The 18,206-nt window shown below is 38.5% G+C and overlaps 1 protein-coding gene across 3 annotated transcripts in view; it reads left to right on the plus strand.

Annotated features, from left to right (window-relative positions):
• The window catches only part of EMB1135 (RING/FYVE/PHD zinc finger superfamily protein), a 49,403-nt gene that overhangs the window by 15,100 nt on the left and 16,097 nt on the right, over nt 1-18,206 (plus strand). The window contains exons 11-27 of one of the 3 annotated variants that reach the window (XM_008792778.5): nt 4,435-4,563; nt 4,810-4,953; nt 5,097-5,196; nt 5,278-5,406; nt 8,185-8,255; nt 8,339-8,511; nt 8,587-8,680; nt 10,349-10,446; nt 10,528-10,663; nt 10,773-10,879; nt 11,646-11,741; nt 11,865-11,952; nt 12,047-12,167; nt 16,652-16,763; nt 16,847-16,970; nt 17,050-17,127; nt 17,232-17,350. In XM_008792778.5, the coding sequence (XP_008791000.3) occupies nt 4,435-4,563; nt 4,810-4,953; nt 5,097-5,196; nt 5,278-5,406; nt 8,185-8,255; nt 8,339-8,511; nt 8,587-8,680; nt 10,349-10,446; nt 10,528-10,663; nt 10,773-10,879; nt 11,646-11,741; nt 11,865-11,952; nt 12,047-12,167; nt 16,652-16,763; nt 16,847-16,970; nt 17,050-17,127; nt 17,232-17,350 (1,919 nt within the window). The remainder of the gene's footprint in view (nt 1-4,434; nt 4,564-4,809; nt 4,954-5,096; nt 5,197-5,277; nt 5,407-8,184; nt 8,256-8,338; nt 8,512-8,586; nt 8,681-10,348; nt 10,447-10,527; nt 10,664-10,772; nt 10,880-11,645; nt 11,742-11,864; nt 11,953-12,046; nt 12,168-16,651; nt 16,764-16,846; nt 16,971-17,049; nt 17,128-17,231; nt 17,351-18,206) is intronic. The other 2 variants (XM_008792780.5, XM_008792779.5) reach the window with 2 other exon arrangements.

Below are 18,206 nucleotides of genomic sequence, written 5' to 3' on the forward strand. Positions count from 1 at the left end.
GCATGGATTAAAGTGCAGGTTTATACTGCAACGTGTCTTTTGTATGTAGTATGCCTGTGTGTTATTGGTGCAGTACCCAGGAGTATATCATTTGTATATTTTCTGTTGGCCAGTCTAACTGTGCCAATTATGTTGCTTTAGTAACATGGCACAGAATGATGCATCCTGGCATAAGCCTGTACCACAACTTCTTTTTTTAAACACATGCTTAACCATTTCCCTTTGAATATTTCCAACTTTTATTGAGGATTTGAAAGAGAGCCAGATTTGAGTGGTGGCTGGAATTTTTTCTGGTTAAACCATTTTTTAAGCACCTGTGCAAGTAGGTGTGGACGAAGTGGAAGCAAGAACTTTGGATTGAGCCAAGTGGTCATAATGCATAATATCAAATGCTAGAAATATTTATCTTGTTTAGTTTTCTTGATTGAAAGCCATTGAAATCATGCTTATCTTAATTAATGTAATTTGAAAATTAAATAAACTATAATATTTGTGACACCACTTATGTAACCTTAGCTCTCTAGGGGGTGTCATTAGGACATAGATGCTACTCCTGTAGGTCTCTAAATGATTCAGATTGGGTTGAAACTATGGATGATGACTAGTTATAGGTTAAAGGAGCTTATCTTACTAGTAGGTAGATTCTATGGCCTCAAAATCCCCGCTGAACCAGCATAGTGCAATGTGTTACAGTTTACGTGCCTGCCTATGTTGCTTCATATTCATGAGAATATTATGAAGCACATAGAGTACATGAGTCAGAACCTAGAATAGTACAGACAGTACATGAATTTCTCATGATATTGGCAATATATTTTGAATGCCTACGACATGCTGTCAATTTGTAAATAGTCATGTGCCTGCTTATCTTTTGTCATGAACTGTAAGCTTATATCTGTTGTTAATATGTAAATATGGTTGTTAATAACTTTTACTGAAAACATATTTATATACTTAAAGCAAATGAAATTGGTCTAAATTAAAAAGGAATTGAATAAAGCAAGGGCATCATTAAATCTTTTGAGCTGAGCAAAAAGCAATCTCCTGACTTCGATTCGGCATGCTTTATTGGTCAACTAAATAGAGGAAAGATTTCCTTAATGAAGACTTATTGGCGTGCTTGTGAGTATGAAGGCTGTGGAGGTAGAGGAATATTAAATTTGTATATGCAAATGATATCAATGTAGATGGTGGTTAATGCATGAAGTCTTATGGGACTGGGTGATGTATTGGATCGTTAGGCACACTAATTACTTGAGTGGTGTTTTTCATTCTAAATATCTCAAGGAGGTTTACTTTCAAATTTCTGCTTAGGACATCTTCTATCGGTTTATTGATCCCCAAATTCTACATGCTTTCTTCAACCCCCTGGATCCCTTTCTTCCAACTTTTGCTCCTCCACAGATATCATTCCTGGCTTCAAAGTGACCCTTAATCCCCAATAATTCATGTACTTTAATTGTCACAATACATTAGAATATTCTGCTATAGGTGATCACCTTTGAGTTCTTCAGTTGATGCCTCATGTGGCAACCTGTCTATACTGCATGGCTAATGGGCTTTCTGTCCCACCATCACAAACCTGTACTTTAACAAGTAGCAAATAAATCTCAATACCCAGTTATATTCCCAACAATTCGGGGTCCTGGGAGGGGCAAACCAGGGACAGATTTTCACCTTTTGCATTTTATTACACAAAGTGGCTTGCCCCAGGACTCGGACCTGTGCCATTGCACTAGTCAGCCCAAGCCTTCACCGTTCTACCAAGCAATGGCCCTTTAAGAAGCAGCTCGTATATGAAATTTAAATTCTGATCTATGTTTCTCTGTGGAACAACTCATTCTCGATTTGGCTTCAAAAAGTTCAGTCTTCATCAATTCTTTTAGTGTGAAATTTTACTACTATTTGACTAATTTGTAATGCGCCAGTTAATGGCATCTTTTCTTTCCGACCCACAGTAAGGCTGCAAATGGGTCGACCCGACCTGACCCGCATAGACCCGACCCGACTCGAATTTTAGGACCCGCGGGTTCGGGTCGGGTCCGAAAATTGGATCCGAATCATTTTCTGGGTCGGGTCTGGGTTTACCGAACGGACCCGACCCGACCCGAAGAGAGAGAGAGAGAGAGAGAGAGAGAGAGAGGAAAAGCCTAAGGGGAGTCGGGTTGAAGCTTGGAAGGATAGCAACAGGCATAGGTTCACAGTATCCAAAGGAACCTCAGCCCGTCCTGATTCTCTCTCGATCTATTACACTGTTGATACCTCTGGTGTCTGGGTAGCTGGTTTTTTTTTCCTTCTGTTTTTTGGTTTTTGTTTCTTTTAACTTTTGAAGGCAGAAAGTGAGGGAACGCTGAACTGAATATGGGTCATGTGCCTACTTTTCTGCAATGGAATTGGATTTTGGAAGAAGGTCTGGGATTTTTTTTGCCCTCGTGAGAGGGGAGTTGGGAGACACCAAGTTCCGTCCAATCAGTCATACAGATAAAAAATAGTGTGATATGAAATTTGGCTTGCAGACCGACTTAGTTAGTACGTCATAGGTCATCTGTTCTGACTGGAGGTCAATTGCAAGTCTTTCAATTCTAGGTCACCCAGCACCTCATAATTATGATATGACCAAATTAGATCTGCCCAAATTCTTTTCCAAAAGCATAAAAAAATTGGACCCGATTCGGACCCGGACCCGACTCGGATCCGACCCGACCCGACCCGATCTTCAACTGGGTTGGGTATGGGTCCAAAATTAGGATCCGAACAGAAAACTGAGTCGGGTCGGGGTCACTCAGGACCCGACCCGACCCGAGCCGACCCGACCCATTTGCACCCCTACCCACAGGTCTAAGAAAATGAAAGAAAACAGAGTTCGTCCAGGTCTAGAGTTTCAGGATTTCAGCAGCTGACAATAGTTTCGGGCACAGCTTGTAAATTAGACTGATAGACGTAATCTTTTTGCAATATATTAGTTTTTCTGTCTCTCTGAGATTAAGGACACAATATTATGTACTTTCTAGACTAGAAGCAAGGTTTCATAAAATGTTATCATTGCATGCATGAAATAACTATCTTCACTTTGTGTGAGTTGGCTACGCTATACTTTTATCTTTCTTCTTTGCTTCAGATTGTTTAAGTGCTATGTGACTTAGATAAAACATTTAAAGTGTTACAATGCTGGCCAATGACCGGTATAGGTCCAGACCTTGCTTTCTGAATTCTCTACAATTTCTTTCTTTTAACTGGGCCAACCTTTTTACAATTTCTTTCTTTTACTTCTTTTGCCATCATTTCCATTTTGGAATTTGAACTTAAGACTGATTTCATCAAGAAAGTATAATTTTTTGAGGAAGTTTTTATTACTTTCTCAAACTGCATTTCTGGTTTTGATTGTTGTTTCATTGTAGTGGACCATGTTATGCTGCTCGCAGCACCTCTATCTTCATGTTGTGTGGTTTATCGTATAAATGCTGCATCTCTGCTTAGTTGATTTATTTTCACGGAATTTAAATAGAATCAATATAGCCCACTATGAAAATTTGTCGTGACCTTTAGTCTAGTACTGAAGGTTTCCATTCTCTTAGCTTCCCCTCCCCTCTCCGCACCTCCCGAGCCCGCCCCGTGCTCTCTCTCTCTCTCACACCCACATTCTTAAGGTCTAAACAATTTGGCCAAAGTTTCCATTTTCAATTTGGTATGCTATAGTTCTAAAAATTAAGTTGAAACACGATGAGAGAGCATAGTCTTCTTAAGATATATCAATTTGGTTGTTTTCCATTGTTTTAGCTACTATTTTGGGATTTGATTTCTGCCTGCATTTTTTGAGCTTCCTGCTAGTTTCTTCATGAGGCTATATAATAGTATCAGAAATTTCATAGAGTTTCTTAATGTTTCCTCATCCTGCAATTTTGTTTAGTTATTCATTTACTTTGGCTGCTTCTTGGTATCATTTTGGGTTTGTCATGCTGCACCTGGTCTATATCTTAAATCTAGTTTATTCATCATTATATTTGGTTCCAGTTGGTTGGCCTGTCTTATTACACTGTGTTCTGAGTAATGGTTGCCCATCCATGAAAATATGCTGCGACTTTCAGGAACCAAAATGACTAATATCAAGGTTTATATTAAGGATATGGTAAGCTTGATATAACATCTGAGCTAGCCGTTAATAGCAATGCTTGAGAGATGAGGATCCATAAAGCTGACTCCAAATAAATGGCACAAAGCTGGATGGTTATGGTTATGATTGTCCTTGTCTAGATTTTTACCTTACTCATTTCTTTTGCCACTTTGGGTGATTTACTGAAATTTTAGATTTCAATTATTGCATAATGCATCCTTACATACCCGTCCTTTTCTATTTTCTCCTTTCACTCTGCTTTTAAATATTAGATTTTAATGCAGCTTCTTTTTTAAGTTTCATGTGATTCCTTCAAATTCTAGGTTATGTATAAGAAAGCAGCTGAGTTTTGGGCTGAGTTACGGGTGGAGCTACTATCAGCAAGTGCATTTCTTTCAGAGGAGAAGCCCATATCAAGTCAGGTTTGGCGGCTATACTGGGCTAGCCATCAGGTAGTTTTTAATTGTTCCAAATTTCTTGTTAAAGTGTGTACATGTGAGGCATGTGTATGGGTTAAATCTTCTTCAAAATTACATTATTGTGTGTTTGATGGTCCAATGATAATAAATACTAAACCTCAATGCTGCTTTTAGTGCTTGCATCACTTGCTTGGACTTGTGTACGTGAGTCTGCTTGCGTGCACATGCAATTTTCTCCATGATTATAAAGATTGGATGTTGATGCTGTGGTGTTGACAGCGTTTTTTCAGACACATGTGTATGTCAGCTAAAGTTCCTGCTGCTTTGAGGCTGGCCAAACAGGCACTGGCAGACGATAAGTGTGTCGTGATTGGTCTTCAAAGCACTGGAGAAGCCCGAACTGAGGAAGCTGTAACAAAATATGTGCGTACCTTGTTCTATATTTATTTAAGACCATTGTTTCCTTCTATTATTGATCTTACGTTTTAAGCACAGTCTCCACAGTTCAGTTATGCATTCTCGAAGCTTTTTCTCCCTTTTTTTTAGTTGACCGGTTTGTGGAGCAGGGTCTTGAGTTGGATGACTTTGTTTCGGGTCCTCGTGAACTCCTTCTTAAACTGGTGGAAGAAAACTATCCCTTGCCTCCAAAGCCTGACTCAGCACCAGGTGTGTGCTCAACTTGTTGATGATCCTTTTTCTTAACACTGCTGCATTATAAAACAGCTTTTCCTCTAAACTTTACTTTAGAAGAAAGTGTCAGAGAGCTCCAGCGGAAGAGGCATTCTGCAACTCCTGGTGTCTCATGTAAAGGAAGGGTGAGAAAAGTTGCAAAATGGAAAGCTGCAAGTGATGACGAAAGTGATGAGGATTCTCAAAGTGAGTTTCTACAATGCTGATATTTTTAATGGTAGTCATGGATTGTGGTACTTCGTTTTAAATGGAAAATGAAGTACAAGAGTGTATAATTCTATGACACTGGTTTTCTTGTTTTGCTCTAAAAACAACCACATGGTTTAATGTTGATGTTGGCCTTATCCTGTAATTTAATATCATATTGCTCTTTCTATTCTCTGTTGAACTTTAGTTAATTTTAATCTAGTAATAAATCATTTTAGACTAGCAAAAATTAGGGTACTTCATGAGATTTTGATATGTATGTGTGTGTGTCCTGTTGGCGGACTGGTTTATCACTTGATTCTACCATATCTATCATAAGAGAGAACTCAGTATTGGAAACTGAAAACCTGAACCTGTATGCTTGCCCATCTATCACATGCTCCGTTATTTTCTTATGGACTACTGTATTTAGAAACTTACAGTTAAATTCTGTTAGGTACACTATACAAACTATACAAGCATGGTTTCTGAACTTAGGCACTTTAAAAGGGTAACATAAACTTCTTGCACGTTGAAACTGATGGTCATCAATGATTCTTTGAATCTTATCTGGAATTTCTTTTTGTTTTTTTTATATTGCAACTATGATTGCCTCTTTGGTTTTATTTATTTGTATTCTTTGACATTGGGTTTAGTTTTGGTATAGATCAAGTTTGTGGAGTTTCAGTTTTGGCAGTTTCAGCGGTTTAAGAAATTTTGCTCCAAGTTCGGAGTTTCGGTCATAAGTCAAAAAAAATCAGGAAAAATTCAAAAGAATAGAAAAAGAGAGAAAAGAAAATGTGTAGAAAAGTTATTAATTAGCATTTTAGAGCATTTTGCGTTTTATGGTTGCTTTCGTTGTATAGTTTCAGCAATTTTAGACTGAAATTAATATTGCATGTAAGCAAAATATTACTTTAATTTTTTTTTCTATGAAGAAGTATATTTTGTCAATAAACTTCAGTTTTTAAAATCCATTATATTTGGCAACTTTGAAGCTTTAAAAAAAAAATATAAATAAATGACCGGTTCTGACCAGACCGGTTCTGGTACGAACCGGTCTCGAATCGGTCCGGTAGGCGACCGGTATGCCTACCGGTACCGGTTCAGCATTTCTTGGTTGAGTGCATTCAAATCTTCTTCATTTTCTAGTAGAATTGATAAATATATTGAATTCTCATATTTTTGTGGATAAGTGACTATTTAATAGATGCATGTAATTATATAATATTTTATTCATTTTGTATCAAAAAGATATTATTTCTTTGAAGTGTCTTATGTTTATTTGTTTGCATTAGTTATCATAATGCGCTTTAATAGGGGCCTCCTCGAAGTCCTTAGCTCATTAATAATTATATACTTATATTCACTATTTATATTCATTTATAACATTATATACTTAAAAGGAAAGAAAAGTAATTGAAATTAATATTCGATAGCCTATGTACTAATTAAATAAAGAAATGTCCCCAATATATTTTAAACATCAAAATAGTATTCAGAATAAGTATTTAAAACTAATTTCGATCAGTTTCGGTGAAACTAGCCAAAACCACCGAAACAGGACGGCAACAAGCTAGTTTCAGCTGAAACTGACCGAAACCCGAAACTGGGGGGGTCAGTTTTGGTTTGGTCATGGCCGAAATCGATCAATTTCTGCCAAAATTTTAAACCTTGATTGAAATTTTCATGCTAGCTCTGTTGGTTGTATGATCACTTTCCAGTTAATCATAAGTTGGCTTTCAATTAGGGTCCATCTGGTTGTTGGTAAGTGAGCATTGGAGAAATTGAGTTTAAGTGAAATTGGGCACTTCTAGCACTTTTGTTTGAGGAACCCAGAAACATAACTTTCACAATCGCGATAAATGTTTAAGTTTTTGACTACCACTCGACTAGTGCTGAAGTGGCACTTCCAAATATTTGGTGCCTCTTTAATAATTCAACACAATGTGACTTACTTCAAAACAAACATTGAAAGTCTAAAGAAGTAGACTTTATCCATACAAACAAGCATTTGAAATGGTCTACAGTTTCTTGGCAAATGACTTTGGCAAATTAATTCTTTGTACTGCACTTTTAAACTGTTTTTACTTACCTCCAACCAAACGAGCCCCTACATAAACAATTTCTTACATTTGCGCATATGATTTTAACTGCTGGAGTTTGTGGTGGTCTATCATCTAGCAATTTCGTATACTTGTTTTTGGAAGAGAAATGAAGGTTTGGTTACTTGTAGGTTTGGATCAAATTTCTAAGAGTTAATTTTTTCCAGAGAAATGAGAGATCAATGTGCAAAAGATTGTAAGATGACCCTTCATAACAGTCTTATACACCAAAGGACCAAGAAGAAAAGAAGCAAAACAACAAAAACTTGTAAGATAAAAAAAAGTTCTAGAGATAAGTTACTAAAAAAGGGAACAAAAATTTCAGAACTGAACTAGAAAGGTTGTGAGATGATTTGCTAGAACACATTAAAGGGATTGCTAGAGAAGTTCTTGAAAAACCTAAAATGACATTATACTAATGAAGAAACTAGGTGGTGTGGAACCAAGTTAGATGGTAGCAGTATTTATAAAAGTTCAGTATTTGGTAGGCATCCAAAAGACACTGATGCTGCACGGTGCCATCATTCTGTTGTCATAATTTTTGTGCCCAATTTGCTTTTTTTGTTGTTGTAAATTAATAGGTTAAACTAATTTATATATTTTTGGGTAGGTGCACTGAAGTCTTAAATGTTCATTAGTCTACCTATTGATAGAACTCTTATGATTGTTGCAGCCGAGTCCGATCATGAATCAACAGAATCTGATGAAGAGTTCCAAATATGTGAAATTTGCAACAGTGAAGAGGTGACTTTTATTTTCTACTTATAATATCTTTTGTATTGTCTATTTCCGTTTCTCTGTTGCTGATGTATTTATTATCATGTAAGGAGAAGAAATTGTTGCTTCGCTGTTCCTGTTGTGGTCGACTAGTCCACCCTGCTTGTTTAGTGCCTCCTTGGACAGATATACTTCCCGATGATTGGTCATGCTACTCATGCAGGGAGAAAACTAATGAATATTTCAAGGCAAGGGATGCCTATGTAGCTGAACTCTTGAAGAGGTATATACTTGAACACCAATAAATTGCTCTGTGATCACATAATTGACAAATGACATTTATACTATAATTCGTCAGGTATGAAGCTGCACAGGAGCGAAAATCAAAAATTTTGGATATAATCCGGTCTTTGGATCTGCCTAACAATCCTTTGGATGATTTAATTGATCAGGTAGGTGTCCTTATCATGAACAGGCCTCAATACTCCTTGGAATCATCAAATCTGTTAGAATTGCAGGAAAATATAATTAATTTGCTTTTATTATATTATCATTATTGTTACCCAATTTGCAAAGAGTTTTTTCTTGTTTTAAAATCAAGTATTATGTTCAAATTTAGTCATCAACGTTCAAGATTAATTTTTATATGAATAAAACTTTATCGTCATTGAACTGAAATAGAGATTGTTCAAGCGCTGAAGATATGCTTTTATGTCTACCAAACTTTATTTTTATATTTACACAGATTTACCCTAGTAAATGTTATACTTAGCCATCTTGGGCAACAATATCATGTTGCATATTTCATAATGTGGCATGATCAAAACAATGACACTCTGTATTATTTGGTCATTTGTACATAGATTTTTTCTTACAAAAGTTCGATATCTGGTGATCATCTCAAATTCAGTTTCAGATGCTATATATTTAACCGTAGCTGTTATCTATACGGTGCAACTAGAATTCCTAGGTGTGTGTGTTCTAGAAGAACTGTTGCACTTGTTTTACTGAGTTCCTTTGTTTTATTTATACTTCTAAGCATTACATACCCTAGACATTATCGGTGTCCTTGCTCTTTTGAGTTTTAGTTTTCACAAGTTCAAAACCCCATATTCATTTGCAAATATGCTACAATTGGTCCATTGCTATGGTAGAAACCAGACTTTCTCCTTGGTGGAGAAGGGGGTCTGCTCAGCCAATGCCAAAAAGTCATCAGATTTCCCTTGGGTTCCATAGTCCAGACACTGGAAAATAGGTCATAGAGGTGCTGAATTGTTGTGATCTTTTTGCTCACCAACTGATACCGAGCTAATCTATCCATGATCTAATCAGTTGATCACAATTACATATGTTTTTCATTCTTCTGCACTGATCTTTGTATAGTGTTAGGACCTGCATGACCGTGCAGTTAGTCCCACAGGACTTGTGCATTGGAGGTCTTGGGTACTTAGCAAGGCCAAGGACCCCATTTGATAACCATCTAGCTAGTCCTTTTGGGTGAGGCTTGGGTAGTTACAAATGATATTAGAGTTGGCCTAGCCCACGACCCATGTGTGACCAGGGGATGTTGCAGCATGGGCACTTTGATGGCTGATCTTGAGCTCTTGTGGTGCTTATGATTGGACTCTTCTGTTGGTGAGGATGCTAGGGCTTAAATGAGGGGAGTGTGTAATGTCCTACGTAGGTATAGTCCTACACCTGTTGTGCTTTGGGGTGGTCTTGGGTACTTAAGCAATGTAAGGACCCTAAATAATAACCTTTCGACAAGCCTTCTTTGGTGAGGTCATGGGTCATTATTATAGAGTGTGGATATGATGCTCTATGCTTCCTTCTATTGCACTGTGCTTATGGTGTATCTATGCTGATGGTTTACTTTGTTCAAGTATTGTATTATAAGAATGAGCCTATAATGTACTTACAACGAATACTTCCAGAAACAATTACATTTTGCTAGTTATGCCACTGACAACTGGAAAGTTCTATTCTATCAATCTAGTGATTGTTGAATGTAGACAATCGAAAATTATGGTTATCATCAGCACATTTTATCTCATTAACTTTTTCAATGTGGATTTGTATCTTTACCAGTAAGCTACTCAACTGTTCATGTATATCTGCAGTTAGGGGGCCCTGAAAATGTTGCAGAAATGACTGGTAGGCGAGGTATGCTAATAAGGGCTTCAACTGGAAAAGGTGTTATTTATCAGGCGCGCAACACGTGAGGATGGATTTGTGTAACTTTAGTTTTCAATTTTTTTATCATATTAAAATCGAAATGATTTTTTTTATTGCTCTGCAGAAAGGAAGTTGCCATGGAAATGGTTAATATGCATGAGAAACAATTGTTTATGGATGGCAAAAAGTTGGTTGCTATAATATCTGAAGCAGGTTCAGCTGGTGTGTCTCTACAGGCTGATAGAAGGGCAGTAAATCAGGTTTATCTCTTCTTGAGCTTTGCCTTCTCCCTCATGTTTGAATTCTTCAAGAATTTGCTACCTCAGAAAGTATCTTTCGATTGAGCATCATGTGAATTATGGTTGCCAGAAAAGAAGGGTACATATAACTCTAGAGCTTCCTTGGAGTGCTGACCGTGCCATTCAACAGTTTGGAAGAACTCATCGCTCTAATCAAGCTTCTGCACCTCAATATAGGTCGTTTCTTATAACTGTAACTAGATGAGTCTCTTAGGTTTTCTTAAAAGTCCATTTGACATATGTTTATTGTATGTTTATGATTTTTTTCTAGAATGCAACTATTCCTGTGTACTCTTTGACATTTTGTTCTGTTACTTCTCCCTCTGCTTACCATAATTTTAAAGACTTCACTAGCTTTTATTGGCAATTTTTTTGCATGTCAGAAATATAGAGCCAAATATATGAAGTAAAATTAACAAAGGCAGTTGGAATAACTATTTTACCCTCAAAATAATCTTACTTTTGCTTGTCAAAACCATTTCCCAACTAAGATTTAAACTACTTATCCTTGGGAAGCGAAGAATGTCTAAGAACGTCCAAATTTCAGCCTAACAAATATTCAAAATGTATTAAAATAGTCAAAAGAACCTAAATTTACCCATCTAAGGGCAAATTGCATTTCTATTACTAAATGTAACCTAATGACTTGTGCACTTTCTAGTGATTGAGTCGCTAAAGAGGAGTTCTTCCGTATTTTTCTGGCATCATCTCATTCATTACTTCTTTGTTCTTTCTTTAAGCTAGTATATGGCTGAAGGAAGTCATTTTATGAAAGTGCATTGCCTTGTCTTGCTCTTCAATTTTATTTGCAGTGGTCTCCCAGAATCTGGCCAGATAATATGTGCTCAATCTTTTTCTTTTCCTTTTTTCTTAAAGAAGTTTATAATTTTATATGCTTCAATTTTAATTGTCTTGCTCTTTAATTTTAATTTTATGCTTTTAGGCTTCTTTTTACAAATCTTGGTGGTGAACGGCGATTTGCATCAATTGTAGCAAAGAGATTAGAGTCTCTTGGAGCTCTAACACAAGGAGATCGCAGGTTAATTCTGATATAATTGATTGTTTGTGTTCAACTAACACAATATGCTCAAACTTGAACTAAAATACAAGAGAATAATATGTGTTTGTTCTCATTCCATATTCTTTTTTATTGTTTCTATAGGGCTGGTCTATCATTAAGTGCTTTTAATTATGATAGCAATTATGGAAAGAGGGCGCTTGCAATGATGTATAGAGGAATAATGGAGCAGGTTTTTATAGCTGTTTCTGTTCAAACTTATTTTGTGCTATTTTTTTGGTTCAAAGCTGAATACCATGTAAATTCACATTTCTTTAGCTTATCAGGATCCTTTGCCGGTCGTGCCTCCTGGATGTTCATCTGAGAATCCAGCTAGTGTTCAGGAATTTATCACCAAGGCTAAAGCTGCTCTAATATCAGTTGGAATTGTTAGGGATACAGTTCTCTGTAAGTATACACTTAGTAGTACTTTAAGTGCTTCGTCATAGTAAGGTGACTATTGCTTTACTCATGTTACCTAAACTCTCCATGCAATGGCCACTTGAATATGGTTTTGCAACTTCACCAATACTGCATGGAACACTTCGTAGCATATCCTGCTTTACAAGGCCTATTTGCTATAGTAGAAAAATCAGATGGCCAAACATACTAGTGAGGTATATAAGTGACATTTCCTGATTTGAATTCACCATTGCAATCAACTAAAGTACTCAACCAATTGTGATCTATAAATGCTCTTCATATGTGTTTACACCACATCCAGATTGACGATGGTGTTCCAAAGGCCAATCAAATAATAAGTGCTGGAGGTTCTCTAGAATAGACCAAGTAGCAGGTCTTCAAGTGGGCTGTGTAGGCCAAATATATAGGCCCAAACATCAAGGGTATAGGTCAATTGATTATGGTGTAGACCGAGGAGAATGAGAGCTATTAGCCTAGGATGAGGATTTTAGTGGAGCAGAGTTCAAGGATGATGGTTATCATATCCTTGATGTGGAAGTAGTTAAACTATCCAAGAATTGAGAAGAGTGGTAGCACTACCTACCATGCGCATTGTCATGCCTCAAACCCATCACCCAGGTTGGCCACATGACATGGCTGCACACTTCTTAGGGCAAGCCCTAGAGAATATGTAAGGCTTGTAAATTCGTTGCAACTTCAATATCAGTGAACAATAATGATCTCAATTTATAACAAATAACAAGAATTGTACAAATACAAAACTCAACCATCCGACCAATATCAATGATGTTCTACCTATTCATCCTTCCACCTGTGATCCCAACCATAGCCAGGTACTAAGCATCCTGCAACTTTGAAAGAAAAAAGAGAGGAGATGCTGTGAACATTATAGTCTAGTAAGAACCCCCATACATCCACACAAATATAATAGTATAATTCGAGAATACCAAACAAACAGTATCAGAGTGAAAATATAAACCATGAAATACCATATCAAGCATCCAGTATATAACTCAAAATGTTATATTTGCATATAACATACATTGTGTATCATCACAAATCCTCTCAGTGGTTTCATATAACTTATCATCTATTTCTCATAACTGGATCTGAATCAATCAACATTATCTTTAGGTTTTGGACTAACCATGGCCACACTCCAGCCTGTGACTAACAAGCTCAAGTACCACATTCCTGCCTATGGCAGGGCTATCCATAATGCCATATTTCTGCCTATGGCAGGCTATCCATAATGCCACGTTCTTGCTCCTGACAAGGCTATTCACATTGCCATGTTCCTGCCCATGACAAGGCTATCCATATTGCCATGTTCCTACCTGTGATGAGGCTATCCATAGTTTAATGCGGCTAGTCTAAACACCTCTTTCTTAATTATCAGTTTATTAAATTTTATTCATGCCAAGTGATGTAGTATAATATTATATTCCTTTTAAACTTTCATGTAGTCATTAGAAAAGCCATCAATAGTTACTACATTCATATAATATAGAAAACATAAATAATCGTACAAGCAATCACATATCAACAACAATCAGCCATGAAACCGAAACCACACAACGTACAAATAAGCATATGTAAATACAGGTGATCGTGTCTAGGAATTCTTACCATTGCTGCAACCAACTCAGTTGCAATGCTACCAGTCCCCACCTAACATGTCTAATTTAAAAATCAATATGAAACCAACTTGTTCTTGACCAATCATCAACAATAATAATTAACCAATCATTGCTAAGTTCCTAATTCAGAATGTTGGCATTCAAATTATTTTTATCCTTAATTTTCTCGATCCTACCTAACATGTGACTAATTTAAATAAAGATATTAGGGATTACCTTGATTTAGGGATCAGAGCAGAAGTCTCCTTGCTCAACGTCTTCTCGTCCAATTGATTGCATGCCTATGGAACCGAATCAATATCCAGAAAATTTATAATAATTAGAATTAATTGTGGAGCGAATCAAGAAATAGAGAAAAAGGACACGATATACCAGGTAACAATGCCCAATAACATGAGCTGTTTCGATCTGGGGAACCAATGGATCATGAAACAAGTCAGATCAGAGCAAGGAGGGCAAGGCAGGGTCATCAATGATGAGATTCAAGAATGTCGGGCACTGACTAGGTGGAGGTCAACATATAGAAAGGTCACAAATGGGCTAGTCCAGAACCCTCTACTGGAGCTAACCTAGGGTCTATAGATTGAAACTTGGGATCCTCCACTAGATCCCCATAATCAGGTAGAGAGAGAAAGAAAGAGCAGAGATAAAAAGAGAGAGAAGGAAGAGGGGAAACGAGAATATGGTATCCCTCTCTTTTCTCAAAACAAAGGAAGGGAAGAGGGGTGCTACTTGAGCCGTCATTGTGACCAGAGTGGTGGGCCATGGTGGCGACAGTGGTTGGCCGGTAGAAGAGAAATAGGGGAAGAGAAAGCATGGAACAACAACTCCCCGCACAATTCAGCATGGAGAAATCAATGATGATGACAATATCACCGGCTAGAAAGCCGAACTCCGACAAGAACTGGAGCAACTTTACTACCGATTTTGGCCGATGGTGGAAAGAACAAGAAGAAACAAAGGATCACGCCAAACAGGGGAGAGGGTGTGCGGCTGAATCCGGCGACTGACCGACTTCAATTGGGTCGGCGATGGTAGCGTAGGGACATGAAGAGTGAGGAGAAGAAGGTTTATTACCTTGTTGCTGGCAAGGGTTTGCTCCATGATTCCGGCGGGTACCAAGGAAGGTCTTCCGAAAGAAGAAGAGGAAGAGAGCGATACTAGCGGTGATCGGCAATGGTGGCTCGTAAGTAGGAGGTGGGGGCCTTTAAATAGAAGCAGAGGCTAGGTTATTCCTAGCCCCCCATCAGAGATCGGGCAGGAGTTCGTCTCCAACTAAAACATGGTTTTTTGCCCCCATTTTTTTAATTGGAATAGGCCTTCGGGCCATGCACTCCACTCTAGATCGGCCCACTAGTAGGTTGGTCTAGGCCCAGGCCCAGGCCGGTCTAGTCGGGCTGATCCTCATACATGGAATAGTGGGCCATGTGGAATACTAGCGATGACAAGTGGCAAAACTAATTAATGGCATCCATCTTACCACAACCTAGGATGCGAGCAGAGCGGTAGCACTACCTACCAGTCTTGGCAATAGTGGCCCATGTGGCATGCAATGGCAAGGACAAGTGTCAAGATAGTTAAAGAGGGTCATTTATAAATATTATATTGTAATGCTAAAAAAAGGAGACCCTTCGAAACATCCATGAATCCCATTTATCTTTTTTAATTATCTTTTCTTTATCTTTACTTTATCTTACTCGTAGTTTACTGGTAGGACTTTTTCCTTAAGAGTAGCAGTAGCAGTAGATTGCTTCAATCATTACCACAAGTCCTTGAAGGTTAAGGCATTTGGACCCACACTATTATTATCTTCTTGTGATCATCCTATTTCTAGCTAACACAATACCGGTGGCACGCCCGTACATCTACTGTAGTCTTGCCACTGACTTTTGACCCCTCGCCTCTCGACAGTATAAGATGTCTATCCATTTTGTTATAGGGAACTAATGTTGGCGGAACCGGTACCGGGCACCGTATCAGTTGTCTGGCAGGACGAGTCGGTATGGGCCTGTGCCGTGCCGTGCCGGGCCTGTACCGATACAGTAGAAGAGACGGGGGAGAGGGAGAATGAGAGAGGAAAAGAGAGAGTGGGGGAGGGAGGGAGAGAGGAAGGAAAAGAGAGCTCAGTCGGAGCCGACTGGCGAAGGCCGGGGACACGCAGAGGCGGGGCTTGCTGACTTCAACTTAAAAAAGACAAAAATAAAAGGGGCCTCCTTTAGGCTTCTATTTCGAACGAAACAGGGAACCGGAGGCGGAGCCCCGCGTTCGCGTCTCCTTGGCCTCCGCCTCCTTCGTGTGGAGGCTCCTTGGCCTTTGCCGGCTGGCCTCGGCTGGCCTCTCTTTCTTCTTCTCCCTCTCCCTCCCTTCCCCCTTCTCTATCTTTTCCTCTTTCTTCTTCTCCTTCTCCCCCTCTGGCGACGGACAGAGATGTCTCGGTTTCAATAGCGGAACTGTCCCGGTTCACTAGTGGTACGGCCTGGGACGCCCCGAACCGGGCGGTTCGGGACGGTTCCGCAGACCTTGTGGGGAACTTCTGTGATTGAATTTTGACACACACACACACACAAATTTGTTCATGTATATTAGTGCCTAGCCATATTGTATAAAATAACCTTACCAAATCTCCTCCAAATGTTTGGAGAGGTCCACATTGTATCCTTGAGAGCCATATTGTTTCATGTATTTGTTCTGTCCATTGTTGAGTGGGTTTTTCATTTAAAATGCAAGTTTTTCTTTTTTTGTTTTCTTTTTTCCCATTTTCAAGATTCTTGTATTAATTTTTCATCTCGTTCTCTTTTTTAACTGTCAGTTCTGTGGTGGTTAATACAGGCAATGGAAAGGATGCTGGAAAGGTCACTGGCCGCATAGTAGATTCAGATATGCATGATGTTGGACGCTTTCTAAATCGTCTTTTGGGCTTGCCTCCAGAAATCCAGAATAGGCCCGTAATTAATTGAGAAATGCTTTTAGCTGCAGTGCAAGAAACTATCATTGAGTCAATTAACATATTAATTATTCTTCCAGGCTTTTTGAACTTTTTATCAGCATTCTTGATCTTCTTGTTCACAATGCACGAAGTGAAGGGCAATTTGATTCGGGGATTGTTGATATCAGAGGTAACATCATTGAATTGCAGGGATCACCCAAGGTAATTTTTTTCCTTCAAAATTACCTATTACAACAGTAATTTCTGGTTCTCACACATATATTCATGATATTCTTTACAGACTGTTTTTGTTGATAATTTATCGGGTGCTTCTACTGTATTATTTACATTCATTGTTGATCGTGGTATGACTTGGGAGGTAAATACGTGACCTTACTGAATACATGATCATATAGCAGTCTATATCTGCTCAATATTTCAATAGTAGCTATATGCTTCATATATCTGATTGTCTTTATGCAGTCAGCAAAAAATCTACTGGATGAGAGGGAAAAGGATGGAGGTGGTTGTGTCAGTGATGGATTCTATGAGTCTAGGAGAGAATGGATGGGGAAACGGCACTTTATGCTAGCATTTGAAGGGTACGTCATCTGCTAATAATCATGATTTTGTTTAAACTTATGCTGAAGGTTCGCCGTCTCAGTACTGGATCCCTTACTGATATTATTCTATTATTGTGTCGGTACGGGGGCTGGTTTAATGTATCCACACTCAGTACGCCTCCTGTACTGTGCAATGGTTTGGTATGGTGTAGTCGGTATGCACCGATACCAACCAATACGGCAAACTCTGCTTCTACTAAAAATTTTACCTAGAATCTCTATTAGATGCATTATCGAGTTTCATAGTTTTGTTTATAAAAGTAAAAGTAGGCAGTAAAAGTTATGCTAGGAAAAAAAAATTGAGTTGATTTTCTTTTGGGTGGGATGGGGGGAGGCGAGTTGGGGCTAAAGGAGTTTCACACACAATTAGTTCAAAACCATGGTCCTCTTCATGGGCCAAGCTGCTGGTGGGCTTGGGGGCCTAAAGCCACTAAGGCATGAAGCATGATACATTAGTTGCGTGGTTTCCTCTTTTCATTTGAGGCACATTATGCCCATGAGGATACATGTATCTAGCAAATTGGAGTGGAGGAGTGTCAGCAAGCGCCTCAGTGAGAGCTGTGGTCCAGGATTGACACCAGAAACTCTCACTGTTTCTTGTGGAGAAACCACAATAGCACCACCTGTACGCAAGGTGCCAGCTGAAGCATCTCATTTAACATATAGAAACAATGTAGCTAGGAATAGAAGGGGAAGTTGTCAGCAGCTATGAGCCTAATGTGGGTGTTCATGTGAGCTTAACCTAGATCTATACAATAAACTTCGCAATGATCTCAACTCCATTCGTGTATTGCTGAACGAATGCAAGGGGCTCCAAGATGACCCTCTTCCAAAA

This window comes from Phoenix dactylifera, chromosome 8 (genome assembly GCF_051530095.1).
Source record: "Phoenix dactylifera cultivar Ajwa chromosome 8, Ajwa_hap1_PhDact_Kaust_v1.1, whole genome shotgun sequence".
NCBI lineage: Eukaryota > Viridiplantae > Streptophyta > Magnoliopsida > Arecales > Arecaceae > Phoenix > Phoenix dactylifera.